Source organism: Stenella coeruleoalba, assembly GCF_951394435.1.
Source record: "Stenella coeruleoalba genome assembly, chromosome: 7".
NCBI lineage: Eukaryota > Metazoa > Chordata > Mammalia > Artiodactyla > Delphinidae > Stenella > Stenella coeruleoalba.
Window position 1 is genome coordinate 85594584 of NC_137153.1, and position 12941 is coordinate 85607524.

General features: G+C 42.5%; 1 protein-coding gene across 3 annotated transcripts in view; it reads left to right on the plus strand.

Moving 5' to 3' along the window:
• PHF24 (PHD finger protein 24) overlaps positions 1-12941 on the plus strand; it is a 28383-nt gene that overhangs the window by 7139 nt on the left and 8303 nt on the right. For 2 of the 3 annotated variants that reach the window (XM_079926391.1, XM_079926392.1), the window contains exons 2-3: positions 9823-10204; positions 10849-11034. In XM_079926391.1, the coding sequence (XP_079782517.1) occupies positions 9827-10204; positions 10849-11034 (564 nt within the window). In that variant the 5' untranslated portion in view covers positions 9823-9826. Of the gene's footprint in view, positions 1-9822; positions 10205-10848; positions 11035-12941 lie in introns of those variants that run through there. The other variant, XM_079926393.1, reaches the window with a different exon arrangement.

Here is a 12941-nt window from a genome sequence, read left to right on the forward strand (position 1 = left end):
TCTTCAGTCTTCATTGAAATTCCTTTGAAGATAAACTCCAAATCCACTGCAGTGACATCATTAACAGTTGAGTAGCTTAATAGTGATTCTTGGTATCCTTACAGAGAGTAGTGGTTGTGCAGGACTGCAGTGTGTTGGGATATGCTTGTGGTTAGTTTGCCAATACACAATGAGTCAGGTCACTTACAGAGTAACCCTCCTAATTGGCTGGCCTTTGTTCAAAACTCTTGTTACATTATCTGAAAAAGCCAGTAAGAACCAAATGAATACCATTGATTTTCCTCCAGTGAATCATTCTTGAATAAGTGAATTTCGTATGGTTATTCCACGTCTCCAGATAAGTGTTTATCAACCTTTTTTTTAACCCATGCCTTCTAGCTGATAAACATTAATGTCGGGACTTCCCTGGTGGTGCAGTGGTAAGGAATCCGCCTGCCAATGCAGGAGACACAGGTCCAATCCCTGGCCCGCGAAGATCCCACATGCCACGGAGCAACTAAGCCTGTGCACCACAACTACTGAGCCTGCACTCTGGAGCCCGCCAGCCAGAACTACTGAGCCCACATGCCACAACTACTGAAGCCCACGTGCCCTAGAGCCCAAGAGAAACCCGTGCACCGCGACTAAGAGTAGCCCCCACTTGCCACAGCTAGAGAGAGCCCGCGCGCAGCAACAAAGACCCAGTGCAGCCAAAAAAATAAATAAAATTTAAAAAAGAATTTTTTTAATTAATGTCTTATGACTGCTCCCTAAAACTTCTACTATGACTTCTAGGAGGGGGCTGCCCCCAACGATTTGGAAAGCTAGCACCTTCTGTATCTCCCCCAGGAACCAGGAGGATACTGTCAAGCTCTGCTGTTTTGTTGTCCATGTTACGAAAAAAAAAGTAATGGCTTTTGATATTTGCTTTCCAAATATAAATATATTATAATTTATATGATTTTTCAATCCACTATTTCTTCCCTCCTCCTGGAGTTCTGATATATAAACCCCTATATGCCCCAGGATCCAGCCAATGTGAGTCATTGCTCTGATCTTTATGTTCGTACTGGATTAAACCAGTTTTTTCTCTTTATTTTTATAGCATGAATAATATATCACAAGTTATCCAATAATTCTCCTACTAAGGTTATTTCCACCTTTTTATCACTGTGAAAAATGCTTTGATAGGGACTTCCCTGGTGGCGCAGTGGTTAAGACTCTGCCTGCCAATGCAGGGGACACGGGTTCGAGCCCTGGTCCAGGAAGATCCCACATGCTGAGGAGCAACTAAGCCCACAGGCCACAACTACTGAGCCTGCATGCCTAGAGCCTGTACTCTGCAACAAGAGAAGCGACTGCAATGAGAAGTCTGCGCACTGCAACGAAGAGTAGCCCCCACTTGCCACAACTAGAGAAAGCCTGCATGCAGCAACAAAGACCCAACTCAGCCAAAAATAAATAAACAGTAAAATTTTTTTAATGCTTTGATAAATATTCTTTTAAATAGGCCCACAGGTAGAGGATCAAACTCTTGTATGTAGTACGGTTTTCTTCATTCAAAAGTATATTCGTATCAGTCCAGATCTGCTAGACCGTCCAACCTCTCAGACTCTTAAGGCAGCCTTGAGAATTCAATTCTTGCGTCACTCCAGTCAAGGGAAAAGCATACCTTATACCCCACAATGTTATCCTTGTCTTTCAGGGGTAACTGTCTTTAAATCAAAAGACAAAAGCGTAGTTCTCTAATCAAAAAAGTATAGTGATTCTAAGGCTGTGTTTTTCAAATTGCCAGTCCGGACCCATTACAAAGTCACCAAATCATTTTTTTACGATCTTTTTCTTATGTGGACGATTTTTTTTTAATAGTTATTTATTTATTTGGCTGCACGGGGTCTTAGTTGCAGCATGTGGGATCTTTTAGTTGCAGCACGTGAGATCTTCATTGCAGCATGCTGGCTCTTAGTTGCGGCATGTGGGATCTAGTTCCCTGACCAGGGATCAAACCTGGGCCCCCTGCATTGGGAGCGCAGAGTCTTAACCAGTAGACCACCAGGGAAGTCCCTGATGTGGACCATTTTTAAAGTCTTTATTGAATTTGTTACAGTATTGCTTCTGTTTTATGTTTTGGTTTTTTGGCCGTGACACGTGGGATCTTAGCTTCCCAACCAGGGATCAAACCTACACACCCCACATTAGAAAGCAAAGTCTTAACAAATGGACCACCAGGGGAGTCCCTCATCAAATCATTTTAGAGAGTCACTATCATGATTGTTTTAATGAACTAGAATAGAGAGGATAGAAAATATCTGGGAGCATCACATGTAGTAAAATTAGGATTCTTTCACAAAACTTTGGGTTCAGTTATAGGTCTATGAACATGTGTTTATAATTTTGTGTATACAGGGTCACATCATAAACTATACTTCTTACTATGGGTCACAGTCAAAAAATGTGAAAAACATACCACAGAAAGTTTTCTGAGGAAAACACTGTGGCCTTGGAAATAGTAATTGATCATGAGGAAGGTTTGCAGTGAAGGGCTGGGTGTTAGTTTTGCATTCTCCTTCTTGAGATGGTATGCCTGTTCCTCTCGCTGTAAGTTGGGGACCCGCTTTTCCACCTAACTGTAGAGCACAGCCAGTATGCATAAGCCATGTGGGCAGTGTCTGCAGACCGCAGGCCTGGGTCCACAGCCTCAGCAAAAGCTCTAACATACACACACTCCCTTCTCCACCCCTAGCCCCATTGCCACCCAAGGCTGGATACCCTCATTAGGTCACATGGACTTTTAAAAGAATATGGAAAAGAAGCATTCTAAATGCTTGACTACATATTCCAAGCATACGCATTAACAGATAGAGAACTGAAGCCCAAAGCAGTAAAGTAACGTGTCCTGGGTCACAGCAGATCCAGAACTAAAACAAGTCACCAGGTTGCCTCTGTGACTTTTTAAATTATATAATTAATGTACAAGGTAGGAAAATTAGAAAAAAACAGATTAACAAAAATATGAAAAAACATACATTCTTATAAAATTAGATCATAACGAGCATTTCTGTAACTTGCATTTTTCATAAATATGTTCATATATTTTGAACATCTTTCCACATTAATAAATTTACTTTTACCTTAATGTTTTTCATATTGTTCATTCTTACATTGTACCATAATTTAACCATTCCCCTATTGTCCCATATTTGTTTGCAACTGAGGAAAAGAATGAGTTTTTAATCACCTTAAACAGTTTCCTAATTTGATCAGTAAATGTTTCCTTGAACTTCCCTGGTGGCGCAGTGGTTAAGAATCCGCCTGCCAGTGCAGGCAACATGGGTTTGAGCCCTGGTCCGGGAAGATCCCACATGCCGCAGAGCAACTAAGCCCGTGCACCACAGCTATTGAGCCTGCACTCTACAGCCCACGAGCCACAACTACAGAAGCCCATGTGCCTACAGCCCATGCCCCACACCAAGAGAAGCCACCTCAATAAGAAGCCTGCACACCGCAAGGAAGAGTAGCCCCCACTCGCCACAACTAGAGAAAGTCCACACACAGCAACGAAGACCCAATGCAGCCAAATAAATAAGTAAATAAATAAATCTTTCCTCAATAAATCTCCTTTGCCACCATCCTGTAAATGACAGTCACTTATTCAAAGCAAATATTCTTTAGTCATATATTTTAATTTTACAAACAAATTTTACAAGTGGGAGAGGGGATCTTTCCTTTCTTATCAGTAGGTTTATAAATTTAAAAATATGGGTTGGGTTTCTTTGACAACAAGTGATGGCAGGGCAAGCACCCAGACAGGGTAGGAATTTGCACCACTGTGGCCCAGAAAATAGTTGTTTCTAGAAAGAAGACGTGGCTGTCATCAGATTTTATGAGTATTAAGACTTTATTGAAAAATCAGAAAGACTTATTCACAATTAATTAATTGGGAAATATTATTAAATGCCTTTCCTCTTTTAGACATATTGCTAGGCAGTGGAGACAGGTACTACACATGGTAAAACGATCTAAGAGAGGAAACTGACACTGACGATAATCATCCTATTGAGTATGTAATAACAAAGATGAGTGTTCTAGAGCAGAAGAGCATGGTGCTGTCAGCACACCTACCTGGCTTGGGGAGACAGCAGTAACTTCCATGAGGAAGCAGTACTTGAACTGAGCTCTAATCAGGGGAAAGGAATGTTCACAGGTCCAAAATAGAGGGAGCATGGAGACTTCCCTTGTGACGCAGGGGACAGAATCTGCCTGCCAATGCAGGGGACACAGGTTTGAGACCTGGCCCAGGAAGATCCCACATGCCACAGAGCAACTAAGCCCATGCACCACAACTACTAAGCCTGTGCTCTAGAGCCCGCGAGCCACAACTACTGAGCCCGACTGCCACAACTACTGAAGCCCATGCGCCTAGAGCCCGTGCTCTGCAACAAGTGAAGCCACCACAATGAGAAACCTGTGCACCAAAACGAAGAGTAGCCCCCACTCGCCACAACTAGAGAGAGCGCGCACGCAGCAACAAAGACCCAACACAACCAAAAATAAATAAATAGACTTATAAAAAATAGGGCTTCCCTGGTGGCGCAGTGGTTGAGAGTCTGCCTGCCGATGCAGGGGACATGGGTTCGTGCCCCGGTCTGGGAAGATCCCACATGCCGTAGAGCGGCTGGGCCCGTGAGCCATGGCCGCTGAACCTGCGCGTCCGGAGCCTGTGCTCCGCAACGGGAGAGGCCACAACAGTGAGAGGCCCGTGTACCACAAAAAATATATAATAATAATAATAGAGGGGGCATGGCAAACAAAGACTGAAAAACCCGTGTGGTTAGAACAGAGTAAAGAAGGGACACCAGACCGAGGAGAGCCTCACAGACCATAATAAAGAAACTAATTTGGAGGACTTTATCCTGAAAGCTTTGGAAAGCCATTGAAAAGATTTAAGCAGCAGATAACATATCAGCTGAATGTCCCAGAGACATCTTTAATTCAATACATACAAAATCCAATTTCATTATTCCTCTTTCTTATTTCCCAATTTCTGTAAATGGTACTACCCTTCTTCTCGTTAGTCAATTTAAGACTGCCCTCTAAGTCAGGCAGAGATAGGCTGTATGAAATATGAAATACTGTATGACTTCACTTGTGTGTGAAATCTAAAAACATTGAACTCATAGAAACAGAGAGCAGAATGATGGTTGCCAAAGGCTGAGGGGTGAGGGAAATGGTGGGATGTTGATCAAAGGGTACCAACATTCAGATATAAGATGAAAAACTTCCAGGAATCTAAGGTACAGCATGTGACCATAGTTAACAATACTATATTGTGTACTTGAAAGATGCTGTGAGAGTAGAGCTTTAATGTTCTCACCATAAGAACAACAACAAAATGGTAATTGTGTGAGATAAAAGATGTGCTAACTAATTAGAGAAAGAAGAACAACAAAACCCCAAAGTCATAAATATCAGATCAGAAATAAATGAAGGAAACAATAGCAACGATCAATAAAACTAAAGGCTGGTTCTTTGAGAAGATAAACAAAATTGATAAATCATTAGCCAGACTCATCAAGAAAAAAGAGAGAAGACTGAAATCAATAGAATTAGAAATGAAAAAGGAGAAGTAACAACTGACACTGCAGAAACATAAAGAATCATTGGAGATTACTACAAGCAACAATATGCCAATAAAATGGAAAACCTGGAAGAAATGGACAAATTCTTAGAAAAGCACAACCTTCTGAGACTGAACCAGGAAGAAATAGAAAATATAAACAGACCAATCACAAGCACTGAAATTGAAACTGTGATTAAAAATCTTCCAACAAACAAAAGCCCAGGACCGGATGGCTTCACAGGTGAAGTCTATCAAACATTTAGAGAAGAGCTAACACCTATCCTTCTCAAACTCTTCCAAAATATAGCAGAGGGAGGAACACTCCCAAACTCATTCTTTGAGGCCACCATCGCCCTGATACCAAAACCAGACAAACATGTCACAAAGAAAGAAAACTACAAGCCAATATCACTGATGAACATAGGTGCAAAAATCCTCAACAAAATACTAGCAAACAGAATCCAACAGCACAATAAAAGTATCATACACCATGATCAAGTGGGGTTTATCCCAGGAATGCAAGGATTCTTCAATATACGCAAATCAATCAATGTGATAAACCATGTTAACAAATTGAAGGAGAAAAACCATATGATCGTCTCAATAGATGCAGAAAAAGCTTTTGACAAAATTCAACACCCATTTATGATAAAAACTCTCCAGAAAGTAGGCATAGAGAGAACTTACCTCAGCATAATAAAGGCCATATATGACAAACCCACAGCCAACATCATTCTCAGTGGTGAAAAACTGAAACCATTTCCTCTAAGATCAGGAACAAGATAAGGTTGTCCACTCTCACCACTATTATTCAACATAGTTTTGGAAGCTTTAGCCACAGCAGTCAGAGAAAAAGAAATAAAAGGAATAAAAAGAAATAAAAGGAATCCAAATCAGAAAAGAAGAAGTAACGCTGTCACTGTTTGCAGATGACATGATACTATACATAGAGAATCCTAAAGATGCTACCAAAAAACTACTAGAGCTAATCAATGAATTTGGTAAAGTAGCAGGATACAAAATTAATGCACAGAAATCTCTTGCATTCCTATACACTAATGATGAGAAATCTGAAACAGAAATTATTAAGGAAACACTCCCATTTACCATTGCAACAAAAAGAATAAAATACCTAGGAATAAACCTACCTAAGAAGACAGAAGACCTGTATGCAGAAAACTACAAGACACTGATGAAAGAAATTAAAGATGATACAAACAGATGGAGAGATAGACCATGTTCTTGGATTGGAAGAATCAACATTGTGAAAATGACTGTACTACCCAAAGCAATCTACAGATTCAATGCAATCCCTATCAAACTACCAAGGGAATTTTTCACAGAACTAGAACAAAAACTTTCACAATTTGTATGGAAACACAAAAGACCCCGAATAGCCAAAGCAATCTTGAGAAAGAAAAACGGAGCTGGAGGAATCAGGCTCCCTGACTTCAGACTATACTACCAAGCTACAGTAATCAAGACAGTATGGTACTGGCACAAAAACAGAAAGATAGATCAATGGAACAGGATAGAAAGCCCAGAGATAAACCCACGCACATATGGTCACCTTAGTTTTGATAAAGGAGGCAAGAATATACAATGGAGAAAAGACAGCCTCTTCAATAAGTGGTGCTGGAAAACTGGACAGCTACATGTAAAATAATGAAATTAGAACACTCCCTAACACCATACACAAAAATAAACTCCAAATGGATTAAAGACCTAAATGTAAGGCCAGACACCATCAAACTCTTAGAGGAAAACATAGAACACTGTATGACATAAATCACAGCAAGATCCTTTTTGACCCACCTCCTAGAGAAATGGAAATAAAAACAAAAACAAATGGGACCTAATGAAACTTAAAAGCTTTTGCACAGCAAAGGAAACCATAAACAAGAATAAAGACAACCCTCAGAATAGGAGAAAATATTTGCAAATGAAGCAGCTGACCAAGGATTAATCTCCAAAATTTATAAGCAGCTCATGCAGCTCAATATCAAAAAAACAAACAACCCAATCCAAAAATGGGCAGAAGTCCTAAATAGACATTTCTCCAAAGGAGTTATACAGATTGCCAACAAACACATGAAAGGATGCTCAACATCACTAATCATTAGAGAAATGCAAATCAAAACTACAGTGAGGTGTCACCTCACACCAGTAAGAATGGCCATCATTAAAAAATCTAGAAACAATAAATGCTGGAGAGGGTGTGGAGAAAAGGGAACCCTCTTGCACTGTTGGTGGGTATATGAATTGATACAGCCACTATGGAGAACAGTATGGAGGTTCCTTAAAAAGCTAAAAATACAACTACCATACGACCCAGCCATCCCACTACTGGGCATATACCCTGAGAAAACCATAATTCAAAAAGAGTCATGTACCACAGTGTTCATTGCAGCTCTGTTTACAGTAGCCAGGACATGGAAGCAACCTAAGTGTCCATCGACAGATGAATGGTTAAAGAAGATGTGGCACATATATACCACGGAATATTACTCAGCCATAAAAAGAAACGAAATTGAGTTATTTGTAGTGAGGTGGATGGACCTAGAGTCTGTCATACAGAGTGAAGTAAGTCAGAAAGAGAAAACAAATACCATATGCTAACACATATATGTGGAATTTTTAAAAAATGGTCATGAAGAACCTAGGGGCAAGATGGGAATAAAGACACTACTACTAGAGAATGGATTTGAGGACACGGGGAGGGGGAAGGGTAAGCTGGGATGGAGTGAGAGAGTGGCATGGACATATATACACTACCAAATGTGAAATAGATAGCTAGTGGAAAGCAGCCACGTAGCACTTGATCCAATCAAGTTATCAATTTATTCCTAAATTTCTCTATTTCCATAGTATCAAATCAACTCAGTATCATTCCTGCTGCCACCATTTCAGTTTAAACCCTCTACCTCTTGCCTGGACTATTATAGTAGCCTTCTAGTTGGTCTGAATCTCTCCTCCTTCCCTCTGTCACCTTTTTCCTCAAACAAACTGAGGATAACTTTCTACCCATCCTTCAAGGCCCATTCTGACTTCCAGTAATATGGTCTCACCTTCCTTTAGGCACTTCCAGCACTCTGTCTTACTCTTCTTTGAGTTCTGATATTAAGTACCTTGAGTGATGAGACTCTGTTCTCCCATCTTCTATTTCCAATGATGAGCAGTCGGTGCCTTGCATATAGTACTGTTCAATAAGCCTTGATTATGATGGATTGATAGCAAGGCTAAAATGGACTCTCTGCTCCACTTAGAACAAACATTCCGCAACTGAATTCCACTAAGACCCTTCAGGCTAGGAAATAGCAGACCAGCTTTGCAGTGTGCCATGTCATGCCCTCAGTTTCCAATGCCCTGGTACTACAGAAGAAGAGCAAGAATAACATTCCTTTTTAACCTGTAAAGGATATGGACCTTTCTTGAACAGTTCTGAGAATCAAAGCAGAAAATGTGGCAGTGACATTAGTGAAGCCTTAGAAGTGTGAGAAGCACCTGAGAGCTTGTGATGAGCAGGTTGTCTGTGACAGACCCGTAAACAGGCATAGCTACTAATTAGAAGGAGCAAAGAAGTGTCTGAGACCTTGACCACATGGGTGAGGTGGCAGAGTTTCCTGGATGCCTAATTCAGGAGTCCTCTAAAAATAGCAGTTCATTCACTCTGACTCAAAAAGTAGGCGTTTGATATGGATTCTTGCGCACAGCACTTGTCAGAGGAGCATTCCTTCAGTCAGAATTCTGAAATGTGTAGCTGTAGTCTTGCTTTATGCCTTGGGTCATCTTTGGGAGAGACTTGGGCTCTGGAGTCTCCTACTGTCTCAAAGTATCAGAGGCCTGGGACCCCTAGACCTAATTGGCTTTGGGACAGGAAGGGAGACAGAGAGACCATCTCACATTTGTAGAGTGCTTTCTAGTCTACATGCACTGTTAAGCCCCTTTTCTGATGTTATCCTCATGATAGCCCTGTGAAGTGTGCTGAGCAGATCGCCCTCATTTTATAGACAGGAAAACCAAAGTCACAGGGCCAGTCAGAAATAGAACCAAGGTCTTCTGACTCCTTAACAAGTGCTCTGTGCACCCTGCCATGCTACTGAGTTCCAGAAAAGGGAGAAGCTATTTAATAGCGCTTGCCACTTAGGTGAATGGTTGAAACAAATTGCCCTAATGTGGTCAGCCATTGGCTGAGTCTGAGCCCCTCTGCTTTCTGTCCACAGAGCCATGGGGGTGTTGATGTCCAAGCGGCAGACAGTGGAGCAGGTGCAGAAGGTGACCCTGGCTGTGTCTGCCTTCAAGGATGGGCTGCGGGACAGGCCTTCCATCCGACGCACAGGTGAACTTTCGGGGTCTCACCGTGGCACGGTAGAGGGCTCTGTCCAGGAGGTGCAGGAAGAGAAAGAAGCAGAGGCAAGCACCCCAGCACTCCAAGAAGAGAGCGGTGTCAGCCGTGCCGCCTGGGAGAGGCTCCGGGATGGGCGTGGAGTGGAGCCGGAGGAGTTTGACAGGACCAGTCGTTTCACACCCCCTGCCTTCATCCGCCCCACCCGGAAGCTGGATGATGACAAGCCTCCAGATATCCGCTTGGAGCCCAGAGAGCCTGTGAGTGTCCAATAAGGGCAGAATCCCGCAGTTTTAGACCTTCTGGGGATCAGGGAGCAGGAAGGGGAGGCCTGGGTATGGTTGAAGTGAGACTCGAAACCAGAAGGATGGAGCTGAGTCTTTGAATTTCTTCCCCAAGAATAAAAATGTTACATCCTGGATTTGTCTTAGTGAAAGACTTGAGGAAATGGGTAATAAGGAATTATACCATGGCAGCCCTCCCACCTAAGGGATAATACTGTCCCCTGTAGGAGGCATTTGGAAATTTGGGGTGGGGGTAGGGGGAGTTCAGGAAGGTCACAAAACTGGGAGTTGCTCCTGGTATTTGGTGCCAAGAAAAACAGGGATGATAAGGGTCCTGCAATGCCTGGGACAATCTCTCACAACAGATTATTCTTTCCAAAAATGCTAGTAGCATCCCTGCTCAGAAACATGATCACAGAGACCTGAGCAGCTGGAAGAACCTACTGGTTCTTGTCTTCAAGAGAGAGAGCTCTATTGCCATAACATTGGCTTCAGTTGGAGTTGTTCCTTTAGGCTGCTCCAGGGTCACTCAGCCCCAGGCAAGTAGCACTGTGCTTGGTGGCCTAGGATCTTGCTGCTGTGTTTATACATCCCTATACACTCCTGCCATCTTTCCCCAGGTTGTTAATGATGAGATGTGTGATGTCTGTGAGGTCTGGACAGCCGAGAGCCTCTTTCCGTGCAGGGTCTGCACCAGGGTCTTCCATGATGGCTGCCTGCGCCGCGTGGGCTACATCCAAGGAGACAGTGCCGCGGAGGTGACTGAGACAGCAAACACAGAAACAGGCTGGAGCTGCCACTACTGTGTAAGCCTAGACTGCAGGGATGGTGGGCTCCTGCACTGCCAGGGATTTGGCACATTTCCTGGAGGCCCAGTCTTAGAACCCTGGTTTCTAGGCAGTAACCTGAAGAGTATTCAGATTCGGGTCACTAGAGTTAGGACAGACTTTCCTTACCTCAGTACTATTGACGTTTGGGGCACGATAATTCTTTGTTGAGTGGGCTGTGTGCACTGTAGGATGTTTAGCACCATCCCTAGCCTCTACCCATTAGACGCTAGTAACACCCACCCCCAGTTGTGACAACCCAAAATATCTCCAGATATTACCAAATGTATCGTGGGGGAACGAAATCGTTCCAGTTAAGAACCACTGAGCTAGAGGACTGAATGGGTAGGACGAGACCTAATTATTCACAACTAATTCTGCTTGGAGCAGTACTTACTCTCTGTTAGTCTATAGTTGTCATTCATTGTATTCATCTGAAAAACCAACCTGAAATCCTAACCGCTTGCTTCCAATAGGGATGGATTCCATCCAAGGAAAACATCTCAGTCCTAAGATTCTCACTTGGTCTTCTACCTAAGTCTTAGGAGCATTTTTCTTCATCTCTGAAGCAATCATTTTGTGAATTAAGTAACAAAGGCCTGTTGATTCAGAACTTTGCAAATTATACATAAATGCCTTCCAAATTTTGAAAAGATTAAAAGCCAGATTCATATCCCTTTCTCAGCACACCTGAATAGAGTTCAAGTCTTGCTTTATTGATCTGTTGCCCTGCAGATATCTTCATCCACTGATTTCAGAGTAAGGAGTATCTGCTGTTTCCCTCTTCTTCCTACTGCCTAGGAGAAAGGAAAGATGTGCCACTTTCTAACAAATAACACTTTCTCTATGGCTTGTCCATAAAATGAAGTATAGAAGAGTTATTTCCAGTCACTTAAAATACCTTCTCCCCAGCTGGAATATGCCACAGCACAGCCTGCTCTACAGGCAATCTTCTCTAGTCACCACTCCTCCAAATGCTAGACTTTTCACTCACAGCAACTCTGCTTGGCAGTGTTCTGCTGATGTAGGACTGAGTGTCTCCTTCCTAAACCCTCAGGATTACACGGCTCCCTTCCTGGCTTTCTGTCACAGTCCTGCCTTCATTACCACCACTCTCCACGAGACCTTTTACAAAGACTTCTTCCAAGCTCCTCGCTTTTCTTTCCTTCCCTTCACAGCCAAGCTTCTTGAAAGGACTTCATTATCTCCTTGTGGTTCCCCAACCACTTGTAATTCGGCTTCTTCATCCATCATTTTGCTGAATTAGCTCTTCTAAGGTCGCCAGTGACCTAATTGTCAAGTCCGGTGACCTTTTCTCAGGAATCTTTTACTTGATCTCTCTGATATATTTAGCACTTCCTTACTGCCCCCTCTTTTCTTAGGGTATGAGTATTTTTGTGAGAAGTATTATACAAAATACAGAAACCAGAGAAAATAGAAAATCAATAAAATTCCACCTGACTCGTATAACCACTGTTAACATTACCTGCTACATTGTACAACTCTCTTCTCTTGGCTTCCAGTACCCTCTACTGATTCTCTCCCCAGGTTCTTCTCTGACCATTCTTTCTTTTTTTTTAGATTTTTTTTTTTTTGATGTGGACCATTTTTTAAAGTCTTTATTAAATTTGTTACAATATTGCTTTTTTATGTTTTGGTTTTTTGGCCACGAGGCATGTGGGGTCTTAGCTCCACGACCAGGGATGGAACCCACAACCCCCTGCAATGGAAGACAAAGTCTTAACCACTGGACCACCAGGGAAGTCCCGACCATTCTTTCTAAGTGCCCTTAGTTTCTTGTCCCAGTCCTAAATGCTGGTGTTTCTCAGGGTTCTTTTCCCACTATACTCTCTCTCTCTGGGTCTTCATCCACTTCGGTGGCTACT